This window comes from Siphateles boraxobius, unplaced genomic scaffold (genome assembly GCF_051911475.1).
Source record: "Siphateles boraxobius isolate OS27281-9 unplaced genomic scaffold, OSU_SipBor_1 13, whole genome shotgun sequence".
Taxonomy (NCBI): Eukaryota; Metazoa; Chordata; class Actinopteri; order Cypriniformes; family Leuciscidae; genus Siphateles; species Siphateles boraxobius.
Genome location: NW_027508733.1, coordinates 21,453,561 through 21,477,375, shown reverse-complemented (window position 1 = coordinate 21,477,375; position 23,815 = coordinate 21,453,561). Strand labels below are relative to the sequence as shown.

Here is a 23,815-nt window from a genome sequence, read left to right as displayed (position 1 = left end):
TTTTTTGACGTGTGTAGGGAACAATGTAGGCCTACCTGTTTTTTTTTGTCCTGCTTATCACGCATAATATTTACCTCAGCAAATTGTTCTCAAACATTCTATGCTTCCCCTCCCCCACCACATACAATAAAGAGAACCACGGGATGGAGTTTCCTGAGGATTCTGGATTCCGTCTCGTGTGGATTTTCCTGACTAATCTACCCAATTGTCCTCAATGAGCAAGTATGCTCGTTGTATTATATTCCACAATACATTGTAAACGCGATGCGCTTGTGGGTATATTCATGAGTCGTTTTAGTTTGCTTCTACAGTCATTTTATGGCTGAAATTACACAAAGCATTCACTCCTCAATATCATGGCTTTTTGAAACTCATGAAATGGATTTTTCCATGCGGAATGGATCGGATGGAGCCATGCGCTCCACTTCCACATGTCGCGGGAAACCCACCTCTCACATCACATCTGAATGCAAAATGCAATGTGCTTTCGCTCTAACACCAGACTATTAAAGTGGGCAAATCAGACAGTGAAGTTCAGGCGACGGTGGGTAGGTTTACAAGCACCAGAGGCCTATCAGAAAGGGTAGACCTTGCTTCAAGTTTTCTTTTTTTGACTACACTGTCCCTTTTAAAATTCGCTGTCACGCCTCTTCGCAAACGACCCCGCCTACTTATGGACAGTCCGCCGTGCTGATTGGACACCGGCGGCGGTCATCGAACGCCTTCTCGGCTTCTCATTGGCCAGCTGCTGCCTTTCGCTTCAGGCTCTCGCGGGGCTGCTGTGCGAAGATGGCGGCCGAACTGGTAGAAGCGATGGTGAGTAGATGAGATTTGTAAAAATAGAGTCAGTAAAATTAGCCATTTGAGTCAGAGGTGGTGCCTATTAAAACAACTTGAGTTTAATTTCATAATATGATATTTTGTGCTCACACAGGACAAGTGGCAGTCTGTAAAGTGCTTTGGCAATTTGTATGTGTGTAATGTGAATGGTTGTGTCTTAAAACCCATAAAGCTGTCTATGTAGCTGGCATATTTGGCTTGTTCTAACGTTCGATTCGAATTTTTGAACGTTCTGAATGTTCATTTGATTCCCAAAAAGCATTCTGGATAGATAGTTCACCAGGCTTTTAGACACAGCTAGTGTTCATGTGTGTGTGTGCGCGCGCGCGCGAGGGCGCGCTGCCTGTGAAATGAATGATTAGTCTGCACAATACATAACAAAACAGTACCTAGCTTTTCTTAGTTCAAATAATACTGCCATGTAGTTTTAAAAAGCGACAAAAGTGGATATTAGTTTACAACTACTTTGCAGTGGTGCTTATTAATGTATGGGCATATAGTCACATGCACAATTGATGCATGTGGATAGCTTGACAAGATGCATCATTTTCATTTGTGCAGCATCTCTTTACTACTGTATATCAGAAGATATTTGCGTCCATGCTGGTATTAATTACTTAATTATGATTAAAAATTTGCTCATTGTTTTACCTGTTTTTCAGAGTTGAGTTGTGTGTAATGTTTATATGGAGGGTGTCATCGGCCTGCATGGGTTCAGTCACTGTAGACTAGAAATCAAGGCCATTTAGAAGCTTAAGGAATTTTTTCGTAATGAATTGAAAAAGTCAAAACAATATTCATGTTCTATAAGCAACTTTATAAAAAGTAATGTAAAGTTTTAGCAAATATGACATTTTAGTAGATTCTTTAATGTAAAGCAACTTTAACAACTTTGACCTGAGGTTTACGTGTCTTTAGGCCCGTTCACAACCAAATTAATATTGGTTCGGTAATTCGGTACAATTAATAAGTATGATTGTTAATGTGTCTGTTCAGACCGTCAATACCATGCTGTGAATGCAATGTTTTTTTTGTTTTGTTTTTTACAGAGAGGTGTTCTAATCTTTTTTGCTTCATCGCAATGCAAAGAAAACTGGCCAACCAATAAGATTCAAGCTTTTGGTCACATGCCCAGAGCTGCTGCTGTTACATAAAACAGAAAGTTGCTCAGCATTGCTTATTGTACTGGGGTAACCACCGTATTTCTGTTTTTTCTAACGCCACCTAGTGTCAGAGTGAACTTACATGCTCATTCAGCCTGTCTACCACAGACAAATCGTATGCAAAAATCGGACCGAATATTCACAGAACATTCAAGCTTGGTGTGAGACAGGCCCTTCACTTAAGGGCATTGTTTCCTTTTGGGAATCGAACCCACAGCCTTTACAACAGATATTGAACTATATGCCGTACACCTCACTAACAACAGTGTTTTTTTATCCTTTCTCATTCTCGCCAGAACATGGTGAAGAGTTTCCGGGTGTCTGATCTGCAGACACTGCTGGCCTCCATGGGTCGCAGTAAAAGCGGTTTGAAGCAGGATTTAGTGGGAAGAGCTCTTCGGCTTGTGCAGACCGAGTACAGTCCAGAGCTGCTAAAGAACGTCCGACAGCTCTACGAGACGCGCTTCCCCAAAGCCTCGGCCTGGCTGGCTGCTCGACGCCCGGACTCGGTGCCTGTAACCTACCCTGCCCTCAACACCTCGCCTAGAGGCACGGCCCAGGGAACGGACTACCTCAACGGCATCCCCAAACCGGTGCCGCCTCCTGCGGCCGAAGTCAAACTGGTGCCCCTTCCATTCTACCACAACCTAGAAACGCTGCTGCCACCGACAGAACTAAGTGAGTGCCATTATCATGAATAAATTATTGGCCAATTTTAAGAGGTGTGCCTAGCCGATGATGAAGTCAGCCCGTGAGATAATTCTGAGTTTGTCACTCTTTGCAGTCGCTCAGAACAGTGAGAAGCTGCAAGAGAGTCAATGTGTTTTTGAATTAACAACAAGCCAAGTGGAACAGATCCGGAACTCCAGGTAAGAAGTGCAGTCAAACTGGTGGCTTTATTTAGCAATCAATCGATGAACAATAACAATGATGGTTTTTAGGATATTAGGGTATATTAGCCTACGTAATGGAATTTAATGATAGAAAATTATTGTGGATAATAATATTTTTATTTAATAATATTTATATTTGTCTTTAAATTCTGTACAATAAAAAAGTTTTTCTAATTTAGTTTTAGATTCTAGTTTCTAGTTTTTTTAATTTGCAGTAACAAATGGAAATCGTACAGATATAAATTAATAAGATAGTAAATGACATTACTTTTATATTGCATTTTATTTTAATTTTTTGCATTTTTTATGGTACTCAAGTGTTTTTTTATTTAATTTTTTTTATTACAATGTTTAAACACAGATGCAATTCCACCAATTTTCCCCAAAGAATATTACAAAATGACAAACAATATTGTGGAAATTAAACGCCCATTTACTATATAATATAATGTATTATACATTATTCAGTGGCCATAATTATTGATTAATGTTGATAATCTCAAAATGGCCAAATATCAGCCAATGAGTCTACATGGCTGGTGTATTTTTTTGTTTACTCAAAATACAAAAGAATATTAAATATCTTTGATTGTATTTACTCATAAAAAATGTTTGTGCCTGCACATGCACAGTGAACTTCGCCCAGGGATGAAATCAGTTCAGGTGGTTCTCAGGTACGTCATTCAGCTACATCTTGTTGGTTGGTCAAGTTTTGGTCATTTTCTGCATGCTGACATGCCCTTTTCTTCTCCTAGAATCTGCTACACAGATTCAATCGGTGTTCAGGAGGACCAGTATCCTCCCAATATTGCTGTGAAAGTGAATCAGTCCTACTGTCATGTACCGGTAAGTGTTGTGAGAGCAGGGAGGGTGATCGTAAATTCAAACCACTGTATATAAATAACTTTTTTGTGTTATTTTTGTTTCTTAGAATGCTGTAAATCTTGTTGCTGTAAATGACATTTTATTTATTTTTGTTCAGGGTTACTATCCCTCCAATAAACCGGGTGTTGAGCCACGTCGGCCCTGTCGACCCGTCAACATCACGCCCTGGTTACACCTCTCCACAGTCACTAACAGAGTCACCATCACGTGGGGCAACTTTGGAAAGGTACAGAGACTTGATACAAAGAGCTGTTTACTTCTTTCCATATTTGTGAATGAACATGTTAGATGAAGGATGCTTGATTAAGGCACAGTTGAGTGTGTTGTTGCTAACCGCTATGTTTTGGATGCAGCGGTACTCTGTGGCAGTGTATCTGGTGAGGGTATTCACATCTGGAGAGCTCTTCAACCAGCTGAAACATTGCTCAGTTGAGAGTCCCGATCGTTGTCGGGAACGCAGTAAGTTTCATTGCCTTGACCAAACATATTGCATCATGACCAGAGAAACCATGACATGAAATAAGTTTTAAAAAAGCAAATGTTTGAAATCAACCGTATTGTACTTAACTACTGCAACTTTGAACCGTTGTACCTTTTAGATTATTGGATTTTTTCCCCTTGTATTGAACTATTGTACCTTTTAAATTTTATTTTATTTTTTGCTTTTTTTTTTAAATGTATCATCAGACTTATAATTAATCTCAACAAAAAAGTTTTCATTGCACTTATAAATTGTATTGATTTTTAGTCAGTAATATATATTTTTAAAGATGTATATTATTATTCAGCAAGTGCATTAAAGTGACAGTAAAGACTTTTATTATGTTACAAAATAATTCTATTTCAAATAAATGCTGTTCTTTTGAACTTTCTATTCATCAAATAAAAAAAATAAAATTATCATAGTTTCCAGAAAAATATTTTAAGGATTAGTTCACCTCAAAATGAAAATTTCCTAATAATTTACTCTGAAGGATCATGTGACACTGAAGACTTGGAGTAATGATGCTGACAACTCAGCTTTGATCACAGGAATAAATTACATTTTAAAATATATTCAAATAAGAATTTAAGAAATAATTTTAAATTGAAATAATATTTCACAATATGACGGTTTTTACTGTATTTTTGATAACACAAATGCAGCCTAGTATAATCTTTTTTTTTTTTTCAAAAATGTTTTTAAATTTGTAATCACACACACACGCGGCATCAATATTTTATTGAAACTGTTTGGATTGTACACAGTTCAGGACAAGCTGCGTTTTGATCCTGAGAGTGAGATCGCCACTACGGGACTGCGAGTGTCCCTCATCTGCCCTGTAAGTGTCCTGTTTATGTCCTTTTATGTGCAATCTGTGTGCCAATGTTAGTAGATCTAATAAGTGTCTTTTTAACGCAGCTGGTGAAGATGAGACTTGGAGTGCCGTGTCGAGTGCTCACCTGCGCCCACTTGCAGTGTTTTGACGCCGTCTTCTTCCTCCAAATGAATGAAAAGAAACCCACATGGACCTGCCCTGTATGCGACAAACCTGCTCCATTTGAGCTTCTTACTATTGACGGGTAATCACACTTAATCCAACTCCTCGTTTCTGGCTGGTTCTGGCGGTAAAACTCACCTTAATGTGACCCGTTTCAGGTTGCTGTCTGAGATCCTTAAAGAGACGCCGGAGGATGTGGAGGAGATTGAGTATTTGACTGACGGCTCATGGAGGCCAATCAGGGACGACAAAGAGAAGGATAGAGACCGGGAAAACAGTCGCTCGCCCGACTATCCGGTGGTAGATATATGTAAGAAGGTTTTCTGTCTTCTGTAATGGCATTTAAAATGGAACTTTTTCACATTTCTGGTGTTCTCAGAAATGGAAGTCATAGTTGGGTACACTTCTATAGTGGTCCACAAATATAGTTTTTGCAAATTATTTCCTATTTGCTCCAATAGCAAAATAAAAAAAATCCATGATAGCTGACCAATGACTTTACAAAAGAAAACAGGAAGAAAATAGAGATTTGATTATGTTGGTCAGAAGATATATACATATGCACATATATATAATACATATATATAATACACACACACACACAGGGCTTGACATGAACCTTTTTGCTCACTAGCCACTGTGGATAGGGGTTTTCCAAAGTTACAATCCACTCAGCATTTTCACTGGCCACAATTTCGACATCGATGCCATGGGGAAAACTTGCATATATAAATATATATATTTTGTGATATTATCTCATAATTTGGCAGCAGGTATATTAGGTTGCTGTCACTTTAAGACCGGACGGATGGATCCATTATACTGTTGCACATGTGTTTTTTCTCAACATATCTAACTGCATTTACGTGAATACTCGTCATGACCAGCATTATTTTGTGTGTATTTTTCTCTTTAAGCACTGAGAGGCGTCTTTATGTCCACGCACTTTGGGTGTGAGCACAAAATCACAAATTTAAAATAAAATATTATGCGCAATCCCAAGCCCTGTAACACCAATAATATTCATCCGGAGGAAATGAAAAGTGTGTGAGGGAGGTGGGTTTGTGTGTCAACTATCTGTCAGAGAGTGAGAAAGGACAGCCGGTATCGTGCATTCTATGGAAAATGAGTTTCAGATATTTCAGTACTGAAAAATCTATATTTTTGACAACACTACTTTGCATTTAGTTTATCATTTCAGATGCCTTTTTAAAAGACTACAATTGAAAAATGCATACATTATATAAAATTCAACCAGCCAATGTGGCTAGCAGGAGTGACTGTTACACAACACTGCTGAAATACACCCGCATTTGGTGGATTAGCGGGTGTTAATGTCAAGCACTGTGTATATATATTAGGGCTGGGTATTGACACAAATTTCACAATTCGATTCGATTTCGATTCACAAGCTTTCAATTAGATTTCGATTCAATATTGATTATTTTGGATATCAGGTACAATACGTGGCAAATTTTCTAAAGGAAAACAAATCTCTTAACCAATGCTGTAAACTATGGGAATCAGTTATATCATTAAAATTGTTTCATTAGCCTACTATAGCCTAATATTGAAGTTAAAGATTTACTAATTTGTGTACAAACACTTAAATTACACTTTTATTTATTTTTCTAATAATAAATATAAACATTTAAATGGTGGTTGTCATAAAAACTTGCCAGATTTATACAAACATGCATTAAATATTGAAGAACATAAAAAAATTATAATGAATATGTAATATGGTGCATATATTTAGCATAATGCTTCTCTCTAGAGTTAATTTCTCTAGCTGACTAATGAGTTCATGGTCACTGGATATGTTTTTTTCTAAAAAAAAGGTATATGTGACGCTACATGACATTGTTTACAAGCTGTTTCACTGACGTCTTTCCACGGTTGAAACACTGATTGTAGACATCCCAAGTCTCCCGGAAGTTCCGGGAGGCTCCCGCATAGTGATAGCGGATCCCTGATGCCCGCAAATTAGTTCAAATCTCCCGGAATCTAGAGCTCGCGAGCTCCAAACCGTGTAGCGCGCGCTCGGCATAGAGGGAAAGAGCGAGAGACCATGCGTGTGTGTGCGCAAATGTGCGTGTGTGCCTCTTGAAGCGCGTGTAAACTCATCGCCCCATCCCGTCCGTCCCCCCATCAAACAAAACCGAACAATCAACCCCCCCCACCCAAGTGATACATCCCTGAAATTACTTCTTGCAGGTTGGGATATCTGTGATTGAGCGATTCCATGTGACAATAAGAAATTTTGATAAGTTGTACTCTATCTTTTAACTCACTTTTAGATGCTATTCTTGTTTATTTCGAGCTGTAACTGGTATTAAGGCGGAAGAGAAGATCATGCGCTGCTTCTCTTGAGCTGAGCTGCGCCAGAGCGTCAAAACGGTTATGTATATGAATTTCGTAAGAAAATTGACATAATTTGAAATCCAAGATTTTGTTTCAAATCAATAGTTACAAAGCACAAATATTATTGCGTTTATTGGATGGGATCCGCGCTACAATGTTCCATTCATTCATCAACTGAAAACAGGATGACTATAGCCTAATCTATTCTTGGGATTTAAGAATCGATATCGGTTCGTAAAAATGAGAATCGATTAAAATCGAGAAATCAACATTTTTTTACCAAGCCCTAAATATATATACATGTACTTGTATATGTGTGTGTGTATATAGAGATGAGTTAATAATTACATACGGTTTCTTTGTATTTATTTTGGGCTTACAGTTTACAGGGCTAGGGTACTTAACTGTGTGTGTGGATGACCGTGTTTGTCTGCCACCACCGAAGACCATTTTTGACCCAGGAAAAACCCTGAATAGAAACATCCATGCAACTCCCTTAAATTCCCCCGTGGTAAAAATCAAGCTTTTAATGTTTATATGTCTATGTGGTGTTTTTAATATTCTTTAAGACAAACCATGTGCAAAGTCATAAGTCAAAGTCATTGCTGAGTATTTTCTCCTTAAAGCTGCAGTGAGCCAAAGACAGTCTCAAAATCGCGGTTTGAAATCGCTGGCGTTTCTGATGTCACAAACTACCTTGTAACAAATCAACGTGTGAATGTGATCGTCAAAGAGTGGATCTCTGAGCTGGTGTGAGTGAGTGGAGACGGGGCTAATTAGCATATTTATAGAACCTCATATATTAAATGAGGCAAGGATGTAGAGCTACATTAAGCTATTTATAAAAACATGAAGAATTTTTTTCCATGGAAAATTTTTTAATTTTGATGATGAGTTTTAAGGGATAAAATGATTGACTACGGGGGACATTATCAAGTTTTCTGTAATTTAATGCTGAAAGAATATGTCAAAAAAAAACAACACAACATTAGTCTGTGAAAAGAGACCATACATTTAACTTGCGTAATATGGTGCATTGTTGAGCAAAGGTAAATATCTAACGGGACTTAACTCTCGTCTAAGGTGTTCCTGAGGCGAACGGCCACTCTCCAGCACATAGCAGCACAAACCAGTCCGGGAAGTCTGGATCGGGAGGCGCGTCGGCAGGAACCGGCGGCACCAGTGCCGGGTCGGGAGGCGGAGCCGTGGTTGACCTGACTCTGGACGACTCGTCGGAGGAAGAAGGAGGGGGTGGGGCCGAGGACAGCGAGGACACGGACGACAGCCAGGACAGCCCCGCCCCCAAACGAGGCAGATACGATTATGACAAAGACCTGGTCACCGCATACTGAGACCGGCGGGACACTTAGACTTGTTGGGTGGGGGGTTTAGATGGGATCTAAGCCTTGGAAATTCAAGCAACGTGTCCCTGTATCCTCTCCCGAATGCATACACACTCATGCACGCACACAGACACGCAAACTCATGCGCTGCTGACTTCTGGAGCAGTCGGCGTCGTGTTGACAAACTCGTTGATGCCCCGTAAAGCCATTCCCAGTAATTCACTGCATCCTAATATCGATTCTCCCTTTAAAGACCATGGAAGAGTAACACCACCTTCAATTCTGCTCTGTTGTCCTCGATTTCCTCTCCACTTTGTGTTCTGACAGGTTTAAACATCCTGGGAAATTTAAGATCTTGGGTTTTAGGCTTTCAAAATATGAGAGAAGCCACCGTATCTCAAAAAAGTTAATTCCTTTGGTCGAGATCATACAACCAATCAATTCAGAGGTGTTTTCTGTTAGTCCTCCACATAAGATGTTTATATATTAGCTGTTCGTTTCAATGTGATTTGGAGACATTACTGAAGAATTTCCTCAAATTTCTCTCATTTTTGTTTTTAATTTGTCCACAGAAGTTGACAACCTACCTCAGTCTAACAGCGGGCTTGACCAGAGGGTTATTGAAAGAGTGTTGAATGAAATTTTTTTTTCTTCTAGTTTTGTTTTCAATCCCTTTTGTTTTTCTTGTACAGCAACACTGGAGAGGCATCAAGCATTAATTATTATTTTGTGCTTGCCCATTTAGGCATCATATTAAAAATGATTCTGACTCTAGCAACGAGTTTCCGGTCAAGTCTGTCAGTCAACTAGCGTGAACTAAACTGAATGTGGTGCGCAAATCGACACTTCATTCAGAGGGAATGAAAGTTTTACATCAACTGTCCTTTTGAGATGCTAGTCAGCGAGTAAATATTGTATGATATCTAATGTAATAACGACAATGTATTATTTCTGATCATTTAATAGAAAATTGCAGGTCTAAATGTAATTTTATTGCTTTCTTTCAGTTGTTTTGGTCCGTACAAGGCTGCTAATGTTACGACTTGAGAAATTCGACACGGGAAAGGCAGACTGATAAATCAGGTTGAGGAGACAACACTTTGTTTTCCTTTTTCTTCTAGACATGACTTGTAAAAACTAGGTTTATCTAGCTGGGGAGCAGATGTTATTGGCATGATACCTTACATTTACTTTCAAACCTGATCTTTTCAGTTCACTCCACTTTACAGTTGAGTTTTCCATTTTTTTCATTTTAAACTAATGGCTGATTTGTTTGAGCCCATCGTATGGAGGTTGTGTGTGCTCATTTCAAGCGGCTGTGGAGGTGTTCAAATTTGCGTAGCGTTTTGTGGACTTGGAGACATGCGTGGTTCTTAAATGTTCTTTAATTTGTTGTCAGTGAGTATTTATTGATTTACCAGTTTTTGCCTCTCCTTTTATTTGAATTGCGTTTGTGCGTTTTGAGACATTTCGCAGCAATTTTACAAGCTTCCAGCATGTTGCTTTGTGATGGTAGATAACGCTGTGTCCTCTCACGGCCTGCTGGTGTACGCGCAATTTCAGCCACTAGCCGAACATAAGGGCGCTTAGCCTGGACTATACAGACTTGACCTAAACCTCGAAAGAAAGAGAACTTGCGCTGAACGACCAAACAAATGGCACATCCAGGCGGCTGATCTGTTGAGGAGGACTCAGGGATGACGTGTTAGTTCTACTTGTCTTTACATTATCTTCTCAGTCAAACTTGACTCTCGAACCAGGTTCCAGCATTACCTTCAGGTCATGTAAAGCAGTCAGGTCTCAGATCTGGAAATTCAGATGTACTTTCATTACATAGACGAATATAGTCAAAAAGCGAGAAAAAAAAAATTGTCCTCCAAGATTCCAGAGAAAATCACTGCACTTAGCTCACTAGTGGCAATTTTAAAGGTTTTTGTTTCCAACTGATCCTGAATTCTGACTTGAATACTCAGTACTGTATCTTATCTGTGCTTGGGATTGTCTCAACAGAAGAATATCGCCAGGAAGGTTCAAATTGCTTGTAATCGGTTACAAGCAATCGGTTAGGTTCGCCTTTGAGTCGACATGGTCTTCCATCATATTTTTTCCCTTTTCTTTAGATTTAAAAAAAAAGATTAGTCAGTGCTGCAGTTGACAGTTTCACATAATAAGACTGTAGTGTAGTATGTTCCCCTAAATTTGACCACACTTTTAAGGTAAGGAACCTCTTGAATAGACTTCCATTTTTAGATACCTAGATCAATCTATTAGAGAAATGTGGATAAATGTACATTTGCTTATAATTAAGAGATAAATGGATGGTGATTGATGACAAAATATATTTCCAGCTCAGAGGTTAAGTTGTCCTCTGTTTAGCCAGGTGAGGTTGAAATGGTTTTTTTTTTTTTTGGGAATGGAGGCATCCCCTCTTGTTACAGTGCTTAAGATAGCATGGGCAGTGGCTTGCAGTTCTTGATGTAACTGATTTGTTTGTGTCTTTTTATATGTTCATATTAAAAGCCAATAAAAAACAATAATATTTTATCAAGTTTTGAATTGCGTCCAGTTGCTCCAGTGGGCAGGCACAAGTACTTTGTTATTGGCTACTCTAAACACTTGAGGAAAATGTAAATCCATGACCTTCTCTACGATGTTCTCAACGTGGGATTTGACGAGCGAATCAGTTGTCCCTGTCTGAACTGAAATCAAACTGTAAAAGCTCTTAACACCTGTCAGTTATGTGTGCAATTAATTAAACTGATTTAAAATAAATCTAGATTTTGTCTTTCCAGTGATTTTAAATCTTGGATTTAACTCCATTGATTGCTTAAGTAATATATTTAACTATTCATTAAAAAGCACAGTAATACAGTTTCTTCCAGAATAACAGTTGGTTTGATGACTTGATATCACAGTGTACTTGCATGACACGAAACACTGAAAGATTGAAAAGATTCTTATACTGCCTATTCCATATGAATATATTTTACTGTAATTATTATGGTATGTTGACGTTATTTGTCAATTGGTTTATACAGATTTACAGACCAAGCGCAGATTGGAGAAATAATAGTACACTAAAAAAGGGGGGCTGCCTTAAAATAAATTAAGTACAATCAACTTCGATGTTTATGTAATTTCAACCTAAATTATGTTAAAATTAGTTGAATCTTGCATAACTTATAAAAAAAGTAAAAAAAAATGCTACAATTATTTTGAAGAGTTAAAGAAATGTAAAAAGGCTGTCATAGCTTACTGAGAAGTTATCCTAAATTTAATATTGGTAAATGGAGTAAAAAATAACTACTAGATATCACTTTACTTCCACAGTTTATTGGATTAATTAAGAATTGCAACAAAAAAAAATCTGAAATGTTTAAATGTGCAAATAAGGCAGTATCTAATTAAATATGCACTACTTTGCATATATTTGGAGAACAAAAATCTGAACATTGGATGAAGTTTGGTACTTGTTTAATTGTTTTTCTGAATAAGATTCAAAGTTGTAGAGGTGATTTTGTATAGGCTATCTCTTTTATCACTCCATAAATAAATCAGAAAATACTAAAAAATATTTTTTAAGGAATAAAATTAGGCAAATTATATATGAACAAAGTAATACCTCTCTAAAAGAATCAGAATATAAATAGGAATACAACTGTAAAGTTTTGTGTATAAGTGCTACGGAAGTGGAGGTTTCTGACTAAGAGTAGGAGAAATACTCATTTTCAGGAAACGGTCGTTCAAGATATGAGTGCTATAAAAGACACACTTAAAAGTGTATTTTGAGTTTTTTCTTTCCACTGGTCTGACAAAACATTTTATGGAAAGATAAAAAGCCCAAAATCTCAGAATTGATAGATGCCTGAAAAAACATTGCTTTTGCCAGTAGTGTTTCGCCTTATGTTTTTGGCGATAACTGGATAATAAAGAATTTTAGTAGGCTACCCCCAGAGAATATCTAATAAGGGTAGACGGGCTCTGGTAATCCTTAGAACGTTACAGTTCTTAAATTCACCACTAGATGTCGTTCTTACTCATATAATCACTTCTTCTGTCAAAGCTCGAGATAAAGTCAAGTGTTCTGACGACAGTTCTCGCGAGAGCTTGTGAACGCTTCCTCTTGGTTGGATAGCGGCTTCCTGGTCGGACTTTATCATATCCCCCCCTTCTCCTCCTCCTTTTTTTCTTAGGGGAAATTTCAACTTGTGTTTTCGCGGGTTATCCATCAAAACAATTTTGGACAGCATTTCGCAGTGGGTGCTGTGATTGTGAACGACAGGCCTTACTTGTCTTTTGCCGCCTTTTGTCTGTGGGAGCGCTCGTGAGTCTGAGGCCGTAAGTTATCGAAGAGACATTCCAGCGATGCACTCGCTAAAATAAACTGTATTTCGTGTACTTTTTGCGCCTATGGAAGTCGCTCTTTTACTTGTCCCCTTCATATTACTTGGCACAGCTTCTGGAGGCATGACAGGGTGTTGAAATAGGGTCTTACGAATCTCAGAAACTTTAATAGCGACTGCCAGGGTTTGTGTAGCAATTTGAAGGATTTGATGTAAGCAGAAACAAACTTGTTCTCTACTCAGACAACTAACTGTTATGGCACCAAAAAGAAGACCGGTCCCCTTGATTATAACCCCCACAGGAGAAGGACAGTCAACCAACATAGATGCAGCAGCAGAGTAAGTATATAATCTGCTATGTCTGACACTTGTTTGGTTTACCTTCCTGCTTAACTTACTTAAGTAAGTTATGTCTCACCTGGTCCTGATTTTCCGTCTTTAGGGCCAACCTAGAGGCCTTACAGAGGAAGTTAGGGGAGTTGGATTTGGATGAACAGCAGAGGAAGCGTCTCGAAGCTTTCCTCACCCAGAAAGCCAAGGTGGGCGAGCTCAAAGATGAAGATTTTGAACCCATATGTGAACTTGGCGCAGGTAATGGTGGAGTGGTTCACAAAGTCCGCCACAAACCCTCAAGACTGGTCATGGCCAGGAAGGTAAGCCATCTACAGACTTTATGCACCTGCTTCTGCTAGCTTCCTCAGGGCATTTAATACAAAGCCTAAGCTTTATGTATTTTTCCTCAGCTTATTCATTTGGAAATCAAACCAGCCATCAGGAACCAGATTATACGAGAGCTGCAAGTTCTACATGAGTGTAACTCGCCGTACATTGTAGGGTTTTACGGTGCCTTCTACAGTGATGGAGAAATCAGCATCTGCATGGAGCACATGGTGGGGCCAGTGTTGTTGTTTATGGTTTATATCAGTGCTTCTCAAAGCTGTCCTGGGGATCTCCCACCATTGCACATTTTGGACGTCTCCATCAAACACACCAAATTCATGGTTTGCAGTCTCTCTATTAATGAGCTGATGAGTTGAATCAGGTGTGTTAGATGATGGAGACCAGGTTTGAGGACCACTGGTTTATAGCAAGAGTTTATAGCAAAAGTTTTAAAGCACACTGACATGTATTTGTCTGCAGGATGGGGGTTCTTTGGATCAAGTACTGAAAGAAGCCAGAAGAATCCCTGAAGAAATTTTGGGCAAAGTTAGCATAGCTGTAAGTATTACCGTCCACCTCTGTTGTATCTTCCAGTTAATGCTGATTACAAATCAACCATACAAATACAACAATGACTAGTTAGTTATTGAAGTTAACTAGTTTATTAAAAACATTTTAGAGCATTACTTTTGCCAGTGTGCTGTGGCAAGCTTAATGCATTTGCTGATTAGGCTATGTATTATAGGCAATTTAAAGGTTCATTGTTTTGATTTATATGGCGTATTAATATACACGTGAGATTAGTCGACTAAACGCTTAAATGAACGTCAACTAGAAAAATCTTTAGTCAAGGGCAGCCCTAGATGTTTAAGCATACTTTAATGTTTTTTCTTTAAATGTGATAAATTTAGGAACCCAACTTCTTGTTGAGGGATGTAACCTGTTGGCAAACCTTTTTAGCCAGCTTTTAAAGGGATACTCCACTTTTTTTGGAAATAGGCTCATTTTACAACTCCCCCAGAGTTAAACTGTTGAGTTTTACCGTTTTTGAATCCATTCAGCCGATCTCCGGTTCTGGCGGTACCACTTTTAGCATAGCTTAGCATACATCATTGAAGTGGACAAGACCATTAGCATTTCTCAAAAAAAAAAAGACCAAAGAGTTCCGATATTTTTCCTATTTAAAACTTGACTCTTCTGTAGTTACATCGTGCACTAAGACCGACGGAAAATGTAAAGTTGTGATTTTCTAGGCTGATATGGCTAGGAACTATACTCTCATTCCTGCGTAATAATCAAGAAACTGTACTGAGTACATGAGTGCAGCAGGCGCAATGATATGACGCAGCGTTTAAAAATAATCCCCAGCTCGGTAACTTCCAACGCTACGCCTTTTCAGGCGCTGCGTCATATCATTACGCCTGCTGCAAACTTTTGACTCGTACTGGACATATAATACAGTAAACATAAACAGAATATATATATAAAACACATGTTTTGCAATTATCACTCAAATGTTGTGATCAAACACTTGTGTGACAAAGATGTGTAATGGAGGCAGGGTGAATGATAGAAGGAGAATGATACATTTGAGCTGTAACCAAACTAGTTTGGATTGCATGTTATAAATACTGTTGCATAATCTTCACTAATGACTTTGTCTTTTTATTTAGTCACGTTATATAAAAAATAACTAATAAATATATCAAAAGTATCACTGGCAAAACCTTGTTATCTTCTATTACCAGTGAAGGAAGGAAGTAATTAGATCTTTTACATAAGAAAAAGTAATAATACCATAATGAAAACATGTTTAATTACATAAGTATAGTACTTTTACTTAAATAATATTTTAAATGCGTAGTCAGCAAAATGTAAGCCTACTAAACCTAAAAATACTCATTATGCAAAATGGGTGTTATAATTATATAAATTATTGGAATATTGCTTAATGTTGTAATGTAGCGTTAAAGGCAGAATGGGCTTTAACACTGTCTCTACACCGGACGCGGCCGTTGTTGCTCGCGTCGCAACAGCTTACCCTGTACGCGGCAAAGCGCCCGTTACAAAGAGGAACGAGGCATCAGTTTACAGTCGGAGATTTGTCGCTCGCATTGCGCCGCACCCAGTGTGAACATCACTGATTATAATGGGTTCAACTGTCTTTTGTCACATCGCGCCGCTCGCGTCCAGTGTCTTGTTCAAGCAGCAGCAGACAAGCAGTCTTAAAGGTAAGTTACTAGTTAACAATGTGGTGTTGGCTTGAGTCTGTTTAATGGTGATTTAACGCTATGTTGTCACCAAGTTAGACACTGGTATAAAGTAAATAAACGATGTCCCCGGCTTTTACTCTTACAACGAGCTTGTCATACTTGTTCGCTACATTAGCTAGCTAGCCATGTTTCATACCTTGTCAGTGGAGTGGAAGCTAATGTGTGCGTGCATCTTACACCGTGTCTGAAGAGACCTTATAACTGAAGTGTATGCTGGTGTCGCCAGTAGCAAACAATGGAGCGCGCTCTGCTGGACAAACTACGTATTTATGAAATTTACAAGCATTTTATCGCGTTAAATGTTCTGAAAAAAAAAGTTCATATCGGCCGATACCGATATATCTGCGACAGGTTCATATCGGCCGACAATATCGGCATGCCAATATATCGGTCGGGCTCTAGAAACTACAATAGCTTTGAGAACCACTGCTCTAAGTGATGTCGGTTGACAATACGTCCAAAGTATTGTCAAACAAAACGAAGACCCTCCCTCCTCATCCCGTCTCCTCCCCCTCCCTTCCATACCCATACAAGGACGCAATAATAACAAGATCACTTTAGCTTCGTGTTTCCCAGTGAGCATAAACAACGGCTCCGTCGTAAAAAAATTTAGTCAAAGTTGTCAATAGCCTATAAATGAACATTCAAATTCATAACAAACAGTGGGTGAAAACAATCATTCACACAAACTGTCGCCCTACTGTGAGTTTGCTTGATCATTTACAATAGAGATCGGTCGCTAGCTGCTAGAAACCTATATGTTGTATTCACCAAAGTTAGAGCTGACTGCATAGTTCTGGCTAATTATATCCTTATGTTGGTTGTGCGAACATGAACGTCCTAAAAATTGATTTACCCACCTGTCCAGTAAAAACAGAGCTACCTTGTTGTCGGATTGGAAGCCCTTCTGCCGGCGGAGTTCTCGGAGCACGTTTTTTATCCTTTTCCCTCTTTGCTGTTTGTTCATTGGAACGTCGTCTCTTTGGTCGTGTGTCGAAAGAGAATATAATTCAAACTTCCCTCTTCATGCTTCTCTCTCCTCCACACCCCCCTTCATGTGGACAGGTCCTTCTAAAAAAAATTGCATATTGTGATAAAGTTAATTATTTTCCATAATGTAATGATAAAAATTAAACTTTCATATATTTTAGATTCATTGCACACCAACTGAAATATTTCAGGTCTTTTATTGTTTTAATACTGATGATTTTGGCATACAGCTCATGAAAACCCAATATTCCTATCTCAAAAAATTTGCATATTATGAAAAGGGTCTCTAAACGAGCTATTAACCTAATCATCTGAATCAACTAATTAACTCTAAACACCTGCAAAAGATTCCTGAGGCTTTTAAAAACTCCCAGCCTGTTTCATTACTCAAAACCGCAATCACGGGTAAGACTGCCGACCTGACTGTTGTCCAGAAAGGCCATCATTGACACCCTCAAGCAAGAGGGTAAGACACAGAAAGAAATTTCTGAACAAATAGGCTGTTCCCAGAGTGCTGTATCAAGGCACCTCAGTGGGAAGTCTGTGGGAAGGAAAAAGTGTGGCAAAAAACGCTGCACAACGAGAAGAGGTGACCGGACCCTGAGGAAGGTTGTGGAGAAGGACTGATTCCAGACCTTGGGGGACCTGCGGAAGCAGCGGACTGAGTCTGGAGTAGAAACATCCAGAGCCACCGTGCACAGGTGTGTGCAGGAAATGGGCTACAGGTAGCTATCAGGAGATTTTGGAGCACTTCATGCTTCCATCTGCTGAAAAGCTTTATGGAGATGAAGATTTCATTTTTCAGCACGACCTGGCACCTGCTCACAGTGCCAAAACCACTGGTAAATGGTTTACTGACCATGGTATTACTGTGCTCAATTGGCCTGCCAACTCTCCTGACCTGAACCCCATAGAGAATCTGTGGGATATTGTAAAGAGAAAGTTGAGAGACGCAAGACCCAACACTCTGGATGAGCTTAAGGCCGCTATCGAAGCATCCTGGGCCTCCATAACACCTCAGCAGTGGCACAGGCTGATTGCCTCCATGCCACGCCGCATTGAAGCAGTCATTTCTGCAAAAGGATTCCCGACCAAGTATTGAGTGCATAACTGAACATAATTATTTGAAGGTTGACTTTTTTGTATTAAAAACACTTCTTTTATTGGTCGGATGAAATATGGTAATTTTTTTAGATAGTAATTTTGGGTTTTCATGAGCTGTATGCCAAAATCATCAGTATTAAAACAAAAGACCTGAAATATATTAGTTGGTGTGCAATGAAAGTTTAATTTTTATCATTACATTATGGAAAATAATGAACTTTATCACAATATGCTAATTTTTTGAGAAGGACCTGAATGCGCACTAACCCCCCAAACCCCACCTCCAAATCCGTCTTGTCAGTTATTGGCTGGAACACTGTTTGTTATGTTTTGTGGCGCGGGTTGCTACAGTTTGTTTTTGTTGCTGTTTATGGAGCCTGGGGTGTCTGCAGAGACCGCGTTTTTTTTACAGTGTGTTCAGGGGACAGGCAGCTAGCGGATAGTGAGGAGATGTTTGATGTATGTGACAAAAAATGTTTTGGTATAAAAAACGTGTGACATTGCTTAGAACACCTTAAATACCTGTCGTTTATTGGTTATCTGCCATAATGTGAAAATAATTACTGTGTTATTATCAGGGATAACTTTAATATTGGCAATTTAACTTTTTTTATGGTAACTGTGTTTTTAATATTTGCATATGTAAAGTAATTGCAGTATGTATATAGGCAATACACATGTAAAATGATCAGGTTGTTGTGAAACGGCTGTAGGAATCCCTAAACTGAGAAGTGCAAAGGGCAACCTGCTCTTCTTGTTATTGTCTAAAAGCAGAATCCAAAAATTGGTAAACAACCTCCATCGTAACATGTCTGGCACTATTACACGCCGAACCGCAATATAATAAAGCTGTGACCACACCCACGGATTTGCAAACTCCCTTTCAAGTCAGAGTCAGCAAAGCATGCACATTTTTCAACACGCATTTAGATTTTTTTTCATCCAAATGAATAGGTTTTAACTTCTGTTTCACATTTGATCATGACAAAAAACAAACACTTTAGCTTGAAGATCAAACAAAGGTGTAGAGATCTATTTATGTGTGTGTCCATACTGTTTATTGCATGTGTGAGCGAATGCATCTCAGCTTTCGGTAATCACAAAGCAGAAGTTTTTATGTAAAGACTAGACTATGTAACACGTTCTGTAAATTCAGGAAGCTGGATAGCACATTGACCGTTGAGAGAGAAACCCCATTGATGCTATTTCTAACTCTCAATCCACAGGTACTCAGAGGTCTGGCATATCTTCGGGAGAAGCACCAAATAATGCACAGAGGTACACGCATTCCTTAATAATATCTTGGAAAAAGTACATGTGCGTACACGCGCTGGATGACGGCAGGAAGTAGCCCCCTAATGCAGCTATTGAAATTGCATAAGAAGCTTAAAAATGATTATTCTAGAGAGAGATTAGGCCTCACTTTTTCAAAGGTATTTACTAAAACTCTAACCAGAGACCTTCACCCAACTGCTAACCTGAGATTAAACAAAGCAAAGTTATGCAAAAGTTTATAAAATTAAATATAAAAAGTCTTCTACAATAAAAAAATATTATCACTACATAGGCAAATTTTATTCCAAGTTGATCACCAGTTAGCGTAGATATATATTCAATGTCCCTCATGTGTGGCGCAACCAACATTTGAACAATAATATTATGTCTGAAGATGCAAAATATCAGTTTCTCTATCAGGTTGTATGAGGGTCTAGAAGAGCCACACTGGGTTTGAAGGGTTAGACGTAGGGTCAGGCCTATAGTTGTGCTGTTGTGGCAGGGACCGTTTGCCTGCTTGCAAGGAGCTGTCGCGGATCCCAGCCAGTAATTACAGCCTCTCGGATGTGATTACATGGCAGCCGCACCCTGCACCCCCCTCCCTTCTTTTTCCTCTCACCCCTCTTTCCACTCCTAGTGGGTGTTAGGGCTGAAGGAGGGCCCGTCATGTGTGGAATCGTTACATGTCCACACTGTTATTTGCTCCTTTTGCCCTGTGTTTAAGAGGAAGGAGGTAGAAAGTGGCTTGCATGCCTGTCCTTTCTGCTGTGACTGTGTTGTCAGAGTTTGCTTTGCTGTATGCAGAGCATCTTGCAAAATGTTTTTGCTGGGCTACTGGAGAAAGGGTGTTTGAACGGGGATGAAAAGCCAGGTGGTGCCGCTGGGATTTGGACCCCAGCCCTCCATCTTACTTTGTCTCTCTCTCTGGTCCCTACAGACGTTAAGCCCTCCAACATCCTGGTGAACTCGCGCGGTGAGATCAAACTGTGCGACTTTGGCGTGAGTGGCCAGCTCATCGACTCCATGGCCAACTCCTTCGTTGGAACACGGTCGTACATGTCGGTGAGTCACCCTCCTTCTTCCCTCCCCAACCCCCAGCCCTTCTCGTTCCAAACCCTGAGCCGGTGCCCAGGATTCTTCCATGTGGAGAGGAGGAAGTCACTGCCAGGTTTTAGCCCACTCCTCCTGGCCACCTGCAGGGTGTGGTGCCCCACCCTAGTAGAGCCTTGACTTGCTCTGCTCTTTGCCTTGACAGCCGGAAAGACTCCAGGGCACGCACTATTCGGTTCAGTCAGACGTATGGAGCATGGGCCTATCGTTGGTTGAGCTGGCTATTGGACGCTACCCCATCCCCCCTCCCGATGCTAAGGAACTGGAGGCCATATTTGGCCGGCCAATGCTGGACGCAGGTGGTGCAGAAGGCCACAGCATGTCCCCGAGACCCAGGCCTCCAGGACGACCGGTTAGTGGTAAGACTGTTTTTAATTTCTCTGAACATTTTTGAAAATTTAGTAAAGTGAGGTAGATCCATACTATCAGATACAATTTACTATACGTTGGATTATTGAAGAAATGTTTTAGTTGCCTACAATGACATTTTTGGGTTGCCATAGTCTGCGTTATATACGCGTTTTAGTCAAGCCTTGCAAATGGTTTTCCCCCAGGACACGGATTGGACTGCAGGCCAGCCATGGCTATATTTGAGCTACTGGACTACATTGTCAATGAGGTCAGAGGATTTGCTTAGCATGCAACTTGCTTCCTTTGTTCTTATTTTTGCCTTTTATAGTATTTTTATGTACCAGTTTCACTTCAATATCACCAATTTTCTGCTCCCCACCTGTCTCTTCATCTGCAGCCACCACCCAAGCTGCCCCATGGCGTCTTCACCATGGACTTTGAGGAGTTTGTGACAAAATGGTGAGCTTCTGTGTGGTTTTATTGTACAAACCCACAAAGACTAATTTGTCATCATTGTTGAACAAAGTGGCATCTAAACTATGGCATGGTTGGAAAACATTAAAAGGGCCGTTGTACAGGCGTGTCCAATTTCCTGCAGAGTTTAGCTCCAAACTTCCCTAATACTATTGCCTGGAACCTTCTAGTAATTCTGAAGACATTTATTAGCTGGTTTAGGTGTGTTTAATTAGGATTTGAGATAAACTCTACAGGATAGTGGACCTCCAGGAGCAGGATTGGGAACCCCTGCCATTGTACAGTGCAAGTTTGAACCTGGACTGCATTGTTCCCAATCCCACACCTACATCAATCTTTAATGATTGCATTTACTTTAAAAGTTCAGTTGGACTGAAGCAATGATTTTGAAGTCATGCAAACACTTTTGTCCAACTGATCTGAAATCATTTAGTTTTTGCAAAATCGGACAAACATATCTATATAATGTAATTTTACCTTCGCTTCGTCAAGCATGTGCACACATTTATCTGACAGCAATTTACTTTACAGCAATTTATTTTACTTACTCCAAAACATAGAGTTGGCTATTTAGTCCTTCAAAAAGTAGATTACTCGCACTGGCAGGTTAAGATGGTAGCTTGACAATGCAAAAAAATCTGTGGATTGGAAATGGTAATTGTAAAACTATTTGTTTGTGTGTGTGTGTTTCACAGCCTCATTAAGAACCCTGCTGACAGAGCTGACCTCAAAATGCTAATGGTATGTACATTTTTCTATATGGTAGCTGTAAAATTAAGACAGAGATTCAGAAATTAATTAAACAGAAATTGTAGTTTTTATCATCTGTAAAGGGCAATAACGGTTAAAATAATGGTTTGAGAAGGACTTGAGCTCTTTGGAGTGACCGCACACATCCAGTAATGTGGGTTTGTCCATTTTTGGCCGTGTTAGCGATTAGCACTAGTTACGACTTGAATTTGAAATGTTCCCCCCTCCCACTCATTACCATATTGCCTGTTTTGCCAAAGACTGCATTACAGAAAACAGTACTTGTATACTTTTGGCCGTGTTAGCGATTAGCACTAGTTACGACTTGAATTTGAAATGTTCCCCCCTCCCACTCATTACCATATTGCCTGTTTTGCCAAAGACTGCATTACAGAAAACAGTACTTGTAGAAGTATACTGAGGCAGGATCTATTGAAAATAAAATGCTTGGCACCAGAAACTGCTCATGTTGTAATTGATCATGTGATGTTCAATTGCAGGGCCACACATTCATCAAGCGGGCCGAGGTTGAGGAGGTGGATTTTGCTGGATGGTTGTGTAAAACCATGGGCCTTCACCAGCCCAGCACACCTACTCAAAGCGCTGAATGAACGCTGGCTCACAGCGTAGGCACCCATGCCGTCCTCATCCTCCGCTTTACTTCTTTCCCCTCTGCCCTCATAGGCCTGTATGCTTGTAAGCCTCCAACACACTATTTCGTGCACTCTTACTCTGCTTGCTCTTCCCTTCCGCTGCAGTGTATTCTGGGGACATTGTTTTTTAAGAGCCTCTGGTGTTGGAACATTTAGTCATTTGAATGAATATGGAGATTAGAGTCACTTAAGTAGAGTGGCTGTATTTTTAACGACCAGATTATTCAGGAATGTTTCCAAAATAGTAAAAATCAACAGCAATTTCATTAGTTTTTTCTTTTCTTTTCATGGACTGATTATTAAGTTATATCATTTTGTTGCTCAAGTGATATTCATTGACAGTTTGTTGCACTGTTAAAATTGATAGCATGATTCAATGGCAAAAAATGAATTATGAATCAACTACTGTTTGTATCTAAAGAAAGAAAATAGGGCTACTGTGGATCATACAGGTTGGTTTATTACAAAGGTGATTATTAAAAATGCAAGATGCCCAAGCGCATTTGTACAGGTGTTTATCTCGTGCATTGCAGGCAGCAGTGCTTTTTAATCTGCTCAACATTGGCCCTTAAAATGGTTTCATCATGTCTTTCTACAGTAAGTTTAAGTCATGTTTGAATCTTTGTCACCAGTGCTTGAACCGTTGCTTAATTTTCAACTTAAAATAATCTTCAAAAGGGTATATTTGGGAAGATTTATTGTTTATAACTTATGCTTCAATGTTTTTATATATATATATATATATATATATATATATATATAAAAACGAAATTTCTTTTTTGATTTCAAGTTTTGAGTACAACTAGGGTTGCACCTAACTTTACAGTGCTTTTCCATGAGCCCTACTCCAACTAAGACCACAA

General features: G+C 39.4%; 2 protein-coding genes across 2 annotated transcripts; both read left to right on the top strand.

Moving 5' to 3' along the window:
• The first annotated feature begins 500 nt into the window (after positions 1-500).
• On the top strand, positions 501-11,741 carry pias4a (protein inhibitor of activated STAT, 4a). Its single transcript, XM_077226482.1, has 11 exons — positions 501-816; positions 2,300-2,681; positions 2,788-2,872; positions 3,529-3,570; positions 3,652-3,742; positions 3,879-4,007; positions 4,135-4,240; positions 5,030-5,103; positions 5,184-5,344; positions 5,421-5,572; positions 8,710-11,741. The coding sequence occupies exons 1-11, from the start codon at positions 790-792 to the stop codon at positions 8,976-8,978; spliced, it is 1,518 nt and encodes a 505-aa protein (XP_077082597.1). The 5' UTR covers positions 501-789; the 3' UTR covers positions 8,979-11,741.
• A 1,331-nt stretch (positions 11,742-13,072) lies between these two features.
• Positions 13,073-23,449, top strand: map2k2a (mitogen-activated protein kinase kinase 2a). Its single transcript, XM_077226483.1, has 11 exons — positions 13,073-13,651; positions 13,755-13,965; positions 14,056-14,202; positions 14,453-14,530; positions 19,566-19,617; positions 20,552-20,676; positions 20,870-21,083; positions 21,279-21,343; positions 21,473-21,534; positions 22,245-22,290; positions 22,800-23,449. Exons 1-11 carry the CDS (start codon positions 13,569-13,571, stop codon positions 22,908-22,910), a joined length of 1,194 nt encoding a protein of 397 aa, XP_077082598.1. The 5' UTR covers positions 13,073-13,568; the 3' UTR covers positions 22,911-23,449.
• Positions 23,450-23,815: the final 366 nt, after the last annotated feature.

Bases quoted from the DNA above. Each gene is read 5' to 3' on its own strand.
- pias4a (XM_077226482.1), top strand. From the start codon at position 790: ATGGCGGCCGAACTGGTAGAAGCGATG. The intron at 4,241-5,029 runs GTAAGTTTCATT...GATTGTACACAG, and splicing joins CGATCGTTGTCGGGAACGCA to TTCAGGACAAGCTGCGTTTT. The intron at 5,345-5,420 runs GTAATCACACTT...GACCCGTTTCAG, and splicing joins GAGCTTCTTACTATTGACGG to GTTGCTGTCTGAGATCCTTA.
- map2k2a (XM_077226483.1), top strand. From the start codon at position 13,569: ATGGCACCAAAAAGAAGACCGGTCCCCTTGATTATAACCCCCACAGGA. The intron at 21,084-21,278 runs GTAAGACTGTTT...GTTTTCCCCCAG, and splicing joins TCCAGGACGACCGGTTAGTG to GACACGGATTGGACTGCAGG. The intron at 22,291-22,799 runs GTATGTACATTT...GTTCAATTGCAG, and splicing joins CTGACCTCAAAATGCTAATG to GGCCACACATTCATCAAGCG.